Genomic DNA, 8,400 nt, shown 5'->3' with positions numbered 1-8,400 from the left:
AAAGATAGATAGATATATGATAGATAGATAGATAGATAGATAGATGACAGACAAATGATTGATAGATAGAAAGACAGACAGGTAGATAGATAGATAATATATAGATAGAAAGACAGACAGATAGATAGAGAGAGAGAGAGAGAGAGAGAGAGAGAGAGAGAGAGAACAGACAGAGAGACACACAAACAGAATGACAGACAGATTATAGATAGTTATATAAATGATAGATAGTCAAACAGATGATTGATAGAAAGACAGACAGACAAGTTGATAGATAGACAGCCAGACAGATAGATAGATAGATAGATAGATAGATAGATAGATGTTAGATAGATGTTAGATAGATGTTAGATAGATAGATAGATAGATAGATAGATAGACAGACAGATGATTGATAGATTAAAAGACAGACAAACAGGTAGATAGATAGATATAGAAAGACAGAAGACAAGTAGATAGATGTTAGATAGATAGATAGATAGATAGATAGATAGCTTATAGACAGACAGATGATTGATAGAAAGACAGACTAGTAGATAGATAGATGTTAGCCAGAGATAGATGATAGATAGTAAGATAGATAGATATATGATAGATATAAAGATAGGTAGATAGATAGACAGATAGATAGATAGATAGATAATAGATAGCTAGAGAGAGAAATATATAGATGATAGATAGATAGATAGATAGATAGATAGATAGATAGATTGATAGGTAGGTAGATAGATAGATAGATAGATAGATGGATAGATAGAAAGATAGATAAATGATAGAGAGATATAGAGATAGATAGATAGATAGATACTGTAGATAGACATACATACAGACAGATGATAGATAGATTGCTAGAAAGATGATTGATAGATAGATAGATAGATAGATAGACAGACAGACAAACAGACGGATGATAGATTGATAGATAGATAGATAGATAGATAGATAGATAGATAGATAGATAGAAAGATAGATAGATGTGAGCATATTCCTTTACAGGTAGATATACACACAGATTTAATATATATATATAATGAAAAACTGACAACTTCTTATATTAGCACCTAACAACAGTATATGAAAAACAATATTCATGATTATATATTTTTTGGTTTATTGACCTAATTTTATAAATATAGCACATAAAAAGTAATTTAAGTGTATAAAAAACACAATTTGACTCCCTACACTTACAATTGATATGTATTTAGTTATTTCAGCATCTGGTTTGTCTAGTCCACCTTAAGTGAACCAAGGGTAAAGAGGCAGAGGCGGGGTTTGGAGCTGAATGCTGGTTCAGGAGACAGTGGCACACAGGAGCTGCTTGGGATACAGACTCTGCTATAACATCGGCTGGATGCAAGTGTAAGAAACTGATGCCTCTGTTACTTTCCTCCTCTTACAGATATTAACACAAACAAAACCACCTGCAGAGTCAATGCTTGGGACCCAGAAGTGGATTAATGAGAAAACAATGGAAGATGCTATGTGCAGTTTATACTGGACTTGCCATTATTAAAGTATCTTCCTAGATCTGGATAAAGTTGATTCATGCTTCAGATCAGATATTCTGTGGCTAACTGTGACTATGGTCTCCCTTTGAGGTCAGCAGCTTCCCAAACGGTATGTACTGGAGATTTGAAGAAGTTTAATGAATGATGACAGCTTCATCAGAGTCCTTAACCATTTTGGACATAATGAGATCTTAGTGATTAGTTTTGACCATATAACATACTGGATTTGTCTTTCAGAAAGAGATTGACATTAATGCATTTCCCTCCAGCACCTAACATCTATAAATATGTAAATAGCCTGCAATAAATGACTGCTAAACCCCTACATAAAAGTTCATACTTCTATACACATGCTGGCATTTTTGAAGGTATGCATCAATTGTTTTATTCTGCCAGTAACTTGCCCCGATTATTTCCTAATGACCTTATCAAAGACCTTGATAATTTTTCATGTAGATAAGATGTGTGTGGTGTACTCTATGGTCATGCTAATAGTATTCAGAAAAGTATTAATACATATATAGTAAATATAGTCATTTATTAAATTTGGTGTGTCATTGTTACAAACTCTTTATGAAATGTTAATTGTAATCACCCCTGGTGCAGTCTTGGAGCTGTTTCTTGTAAAAATGAATTGTCAGTGGTACAGAAAAATAAAATTTGATTTTAGGGCTGTTTCTAAAATTCTGAAGATCTGATGTTGCTTTGGAAATTAAAGCCGGATATAAGATTAACCTTTAGGAGGTTTCAGGCAACAATTTTTAAAGATGAATGGACTTAATCCTCCCAAAGCTATGTCATAATTGTATGATGATTTCACTTCTAAAATAATTACATCACTTCTGGTGAATTTTGGGGAAAAGCACAATACCCTACTAAATGTATAAGGTTGGATTATAAAATGAACACAGATGTATTTCAATAAATTACAAAGAAAAAAGCAACAAGAAATCTACAGATCAACCATGGAATTATCAGAGGTCAGGTGTTCCAGTGCCACTGATGAACTGTATACGATTAACAGGACCCCAACTTTAAACAGCAGCACAAGACCCAAAAGACTTCTCTGGCAGACAGCAGTGAGGCATATCACTGAACAAAGGTTTATTAATGAACAAAGCAGTGCCAAAACTCTCTCTTCAGATGATTCTTACACTCCTAATGCCAACAGGCTATCTGCTGGTAAGATTTCCAGTGGGGACAGACACAATAATGGAGGCACTAAAGTCTTCCCAGAGAGGACAAGTAGTGACCTGGGCTTCCTTCACTTAGACTGTGCCCCAAGCAACTCTGATTTCTTTTTGAACTGGGGATACACATATAGAGGGGTTATTTTCCCAACACTAAAAAATTCTTTCAAGTCTAGAGACCTAGAAAGACTTTATCAGCGTTATTTTCTAGGGCAGCGTCGTAAATCTGAGGTGGTCATGAACATTTTAGATGTATTGACCAAATTAACCTTACTTATCCTTCATCTTACATTGGCCTCTGCACCTATGGACCCAATAAAAGGCATTTTGTTGGGGTTTTTTACTGGAATCGAGGTGGTGATCTGTGCCTTAGTAGTTGTTAGAAAGGACACAACATCATATACATATCTACAGTTTAGTGGAGTAGTGACTTGGATAACAATGGCTACACAAATACTGGCAGCTGGACTTGGATATGGTCTTTTAGGGGATGGCATCGGTTATGTACTCTTTACACTTTTTGCTACCTACAGCATGCTTCCATTGCCCCTTACTTGGGCTATATTGGCTGGATTGATTACCTCCCTTCTTCAAATTGTGATGCAGCTTGTGATCCCAAGGCTTGCAGTGACTTCCATAAACCAGGTACAAATAATGTTTTGTTTTTTTTCTCCTTTAAATATTGCCCTACCAATAATAATAAAAAGTTATGTGCTGTTCATTTATTTATTCAAGCAGAGAGGGTTTGCCACCAATTCTATAATACCACCAACACTCAGTCATTTTATCACTGTTTTGAAATGTTTTAACAACATTATTTGTCTTTTACATCGACTAGGGAGGGCATTAATAAGTATTGATTCACCTCACCATACAGTAAGTAGTACAGTTTTCTCACCTAGACTTCACCTGCTCTGGATTTATATATTGCTTTTAAAAGTACTTACTTTAGCCTTTTCCTCTTGAGAGGAGCCTGACAATTCCTGATCACCAGAGCACTATGGCTTCTATAGATTTATCTTTGGCTATTGTTTTTACATCTCTGCATATGTGTAGGTGTATTTATCATATAGTGGCTCATACATTTTGATTGGCTATTACATTTAATTAAAAAAAAATCAGCCCATGCCCAATAATATAATTGTATCACTTTAGGACAAATGTATTTTTTATATTATTATTTTCTTAATCATCTCTGCTACATATATTCTGTTTTCATACAATTCATGCAATATGTGGTACAATATTTTTCCCAATACTAATATTCTGGCCAAAAAGTAATTCAAAACAATGCAGTATCCAACATGAATATAAATCATTGCTATATATCATATATAATGTTGTATGTTGTTAATGTGGTTACTCCACTCCATTGTTTGGGTATGTTTTCTAACAAGTAACTCTAGATGTTTCTACCAAAATTCACAACTTATATTAACCTAAAAGAAAATGATCAGTTAATTTTTTCTGTTACCCTGTTTTGTGGTACTTTTTAATAAAGACAAATATATTAACCTGTGATATTAATAATTACACGTTTTAAGTGTGACTATCAAACATTTACTAGATTAAAAATGACACATACACAGATTGATACATATTATTATAACTGTTAAACAAAAATAAATATTTTATTGATTGACTACAAAGATTAGATACCTATGTTGGGCATTTAATTAGTACATTATTCACACTTGTGTTGTGCTGCAATGTATATTATATTCAGTGCATGTCTGTAGAATTAAAAAAAGGAGCTATCCAACATGTTATAGTGCTGATTTTTTTGGATTGTTTTCATGTGATTAAAAAGAACCATCTGTTTTAGCTCCCTCTACTGGTTATTATAATCACACACAAAAAAATCCTAATCTAAATTAAATTTAAAAATAATAATTCAAATTTACAGTTCATTCTTTACGTATTCTGTTAGTTATTGCATTATATGTGGTTATATAATGTATTCTTGTTTCATTAGTACACCAAACAACCAATGTATTGCTTCACAAAGGACAGTTCATATTTTTACATGTAAAAAAAATATATAATTAGCTATGCTATTGGTTGTTAATATACATAATTCAAAATCTATGTAGCATACTATTTTTGCAGCAATTTTTAGGCTTTTACGATTATGCGTTTTTAATTAATGACTTGACAAAGAATCCACCAGTACATCCACTCATATTAGATTGACCTCTGTAATTCATCTAGTAAACAGATCTAAACCTTGATAAATATTTACTATTTGCGGACACAGAAACATAGAGCAAAACATATTTATAGCAAGAAGATATTGTGTGCCATTTTTATGAATGAATTTACCACTGGGTGCAGTAATATTCTTAGTTTATATCTAATCTTTTTAGTAAATTAAAAGTAATTAAACAATTATTAAAATACTAGACATTTTAGCAGAAATTGTAACTGTTGTGGTAACATACTATAATATACTTTCCAGTTATGTAAATTACAAACTTATATCCCATTATTTGAGGTCTACATATGAGAAAGAGAAAACCAAATACTCTACAATAACAAAATATTTATGTATACAAGGAGCCAACAATATAGAATGATTTAAAAAGTTATACATTTTATTTTTATTTTGTTAGATTCTCAGTCAATACTTTATTACTTTTCTGCATGCTACTGTTATTGATACAGCAAAGCACTCCATTGTGACATAATTTAACCTCAGTGACTTTTAACCTAGACATTTATAATCTAATAATACAGGGAATTTATTGGTTGGTGTACAAGCTCACACACGTGTGTATAAATATATAATTTATTTATTTGAGCAGCAGCAAATGAAATGTTATGCTGCATGAGAAAGCGTCATATCTTGGTTATTAATTGTATTGTGAATAACTAACTAAATGAATGATCTCAGCTTCAGACTCGCTATTGTTTTCATACTTAACATAATAGACAGTGTTGATGAAAAAGAACATATTATGTGTAATAAATTGGATATGACATTTCACTGCTGAGAGAGCGTTTTGACAGCAAACCCATTCATTGTGTACCATTAAGATATACTGATGTTATTTGCAATGAATCAGACTTTCATTCATATACAACAAAGCAGGTGTTGGTGCAATTTCATAGGATGAATGAAGCTTTTCTTTAAGTGCAATATGCTTATGTGTATAATAGAATGTTTTAGGTGTAAGTATACGTCAGCTGTAAGAATACCCTGTTTAAAGGTCAAGGACAATGTCATTATTATTTCATTCTTTTCCAATTCTACATTTTTTAGGTGAATTAACAACATACTATAATTGTTAGTGATACTGTTTACATGAGCACACATTAGATGCCTATAAATAAATATATATATATATATATGTTCAAAATTAGTAAACCATTAATAATTGTATATATTTTAGTTCTCATTTACCAATTGTTATACATATTTATGTTAGAATAATGTCTCTGCTTCTTTATGCAAGTATGTATAAGTGTTTGTGAGATGGTTTATGTGTTCGTATATTGCGAGTTGCTACAATCAAACAGTGTTTCAAGAATTATAAGTTAAATGAACGTATATATATATATATATATATATATGAGTGTATTGTATATATATTTTTATATATATATATATATATATATATATATATATATATACACACACACACACACTTCTGAGCCCTTCCCAGTCAAATACCTTGAAACATGCATTACCATGTTTATTAATTTTTAATGTGTTTTGAATAGAAACACTTTAAATTGTTCTTCACATAAAGAAAAATATTTTTATTTTTAAATTATATATCTGTATATAATATATATATATATATATATATATATATATATATATTAACAATATTTGTAAAAGCTGTCCCTGGATATTGTGGCTATGGACAAGGGCCCACAATACTTCAATATAAATGTTGACTCCAAGGTGCACGGAGGTTTCGGAAATAATATAAAACTACAAAAAGATCAACTAGTAAACCATATCCAGCAACCCCATATAAAGCCTAAATAATTAAATATATATAGGAACCGTCACTATTCCAAATAAACACTACCAAGGATGTCTGGTAAATAATATCTTATTTATTAATAATCTTAATCACGTGCAAAAAAGTTGCAATTCATTCAATACCCAAAGAGCAGGGGCACCCAGAAAAATATATATAGGATTCATTTGAGCCGGCAAGTAGATATATATGAATATATAAGTAGGAAAAGTTACTAAATCAAACTTTCACATGAAACGTCCTTGTTACTGCCACTTGCAAATAAGCAGCAACTGGGTATTCCCAAAATAACACCTTCACCTGTGTATTTAAATTACCTATGAACGGTAAGCTGAGCTTTTTGGTCTATGGGGTGAAAATGGCTCTCTCATCAAAACAGGTAACACAAAGGAGACGCTGAAAAAAAAAGCGCTGTGTGGTTTATTACCCGTTATTTCACAGCTGGAATCATCTGTGTATCTGTCCCTTTTGGCATTAGTCAACTTACTTTATGGTAACAAGAAAGGGTATGGGACAAAGTATTGGATGAAATGTGAACTATCATTTATGCCCCCAACAGTGGTTGTTCACTAGCCCACTTGGACATATCTTGTCAGGCCACATAGGGAGTGAAGGTGTTATTTTGGGAATACCCAGTTGCTGCTTATTTGCGTGCAGTTGCCGTTTATTTGCAAGTGGCAGTCCAGTAACAAGGACGTTTCATTTGGAAGTTTGATTTAGTAACTTTTTCTACTTATATATTCATATATATCTACTTGCCGACTCAAATGAATCCTATATATATTTTTTTGGGTACCCCTGCTCTTTGGGTAATAAATGAATTGCATATGCCTATATTTTATACCAATTAATGGGTGGTTTTTCTTTTTGTTTACTTTTTTGCACATGATTAAGATTATTAATAAATAACATATTATTTACCAGACATCCTTGGTAGTGTTTATTTGGGATAGTGATGGTTCATATATATATTTGATTATTTAGGCTTTATATGGGGTTGCTGGATAAGGTTTACTAGTTAATCTTTTTGTAGTTTTAAATATATATATACACATATATCTCCTTATGGAGAGGAGCTAGCACAGTCACAATACCTGAAATTCTGAATTTACACACCTTGGCACATTGGTCTTTCGATAGAGCTCTAACTTTTTATTTTTAACTTGTAATATGCGTGCTAATGCGGCCCTGCTAATTTTTTACTTTGAGCGGAAAACTAATTATCATGCCATTTGTAATCTTCCCAAAGTAGTGCAACCTACACCCTTTTCTCTGCACCACTGACTTATTGATATTCATAGAATGGGACTAATTGGATAACAAAAATCTAATTCAACCAATGAGAACATTCCACTATCTGAAATTCTAGTAGGTGTATTTTAATTTGATTCTGCCCATCTAATTGGTCCTGTTCAATTAATTTTAATTTATCAGTGATGCAGATTGTATTAGCCAATCTCTCTACCAGCTATGCAAACCTAATAAGAGATGTCACCAGACCAGTCTGATGTGTAGAGCTGTCTCTGAATATGTTATCAAGTGTTCTCTAAAATAAGCAAATTGGTATCACTACATAAATACATTTTCTATTGCCCAAAATTTACACAGTTGATAGATTTGTGAACTAGTGAGAATATCCTTTCAAATTCAGCCATTTAAAAAATAAATATATGAATTGTTACTGTAAAAAAATAGAATTTTTAAATA

General features: G+C 31.9%; 1 protein-coding gene across 1 annotated transcript in view; it reads left to right on the top strand.

The window, feature by feature from the left end:
* The first annotated feature begins 2,319 nt into the window (after positions 1-2,319).
* The window catches only part of ADCY8 (adenylate cyclase 8), a 937,503-nt gene continuing 931,422 nt past the window's right edge, over positions 2,320-8,400 (top strand). The window contains exon 1 of the mRNA XM_053715945.1: positions 2,320-3,346. Coding sequence (XP_053571920.1) covers positions 2,423-3,346 — 924 coding nt within the window. The 5' untranslated portion in view covers positions 2,320-2,422. The remainder of the gene's footprint in view (positions 3,347-8,400) is intronic.

The sequence above is a fragment of the Bombina bombina genome, chromosome 5, assembly GCF_027579735.1.
Source record: "Bombina bombina isolate aBomBom1 chromosome 5, aBomBom1.pri, whole genome shotgun sequence".
NCBI classification, from domain to species: domain Eukaryota; kingdom Metazoa; phylum Chordata; class Amphibia; order Anura; family Bombinatoridae; genus Bombina; species Bombina bombina.
The sequence above is the reverse complement of the archived record's forward strand: the minus strand, read 5'-3'. Positions and strand labels throughout refer to the sequence as shown.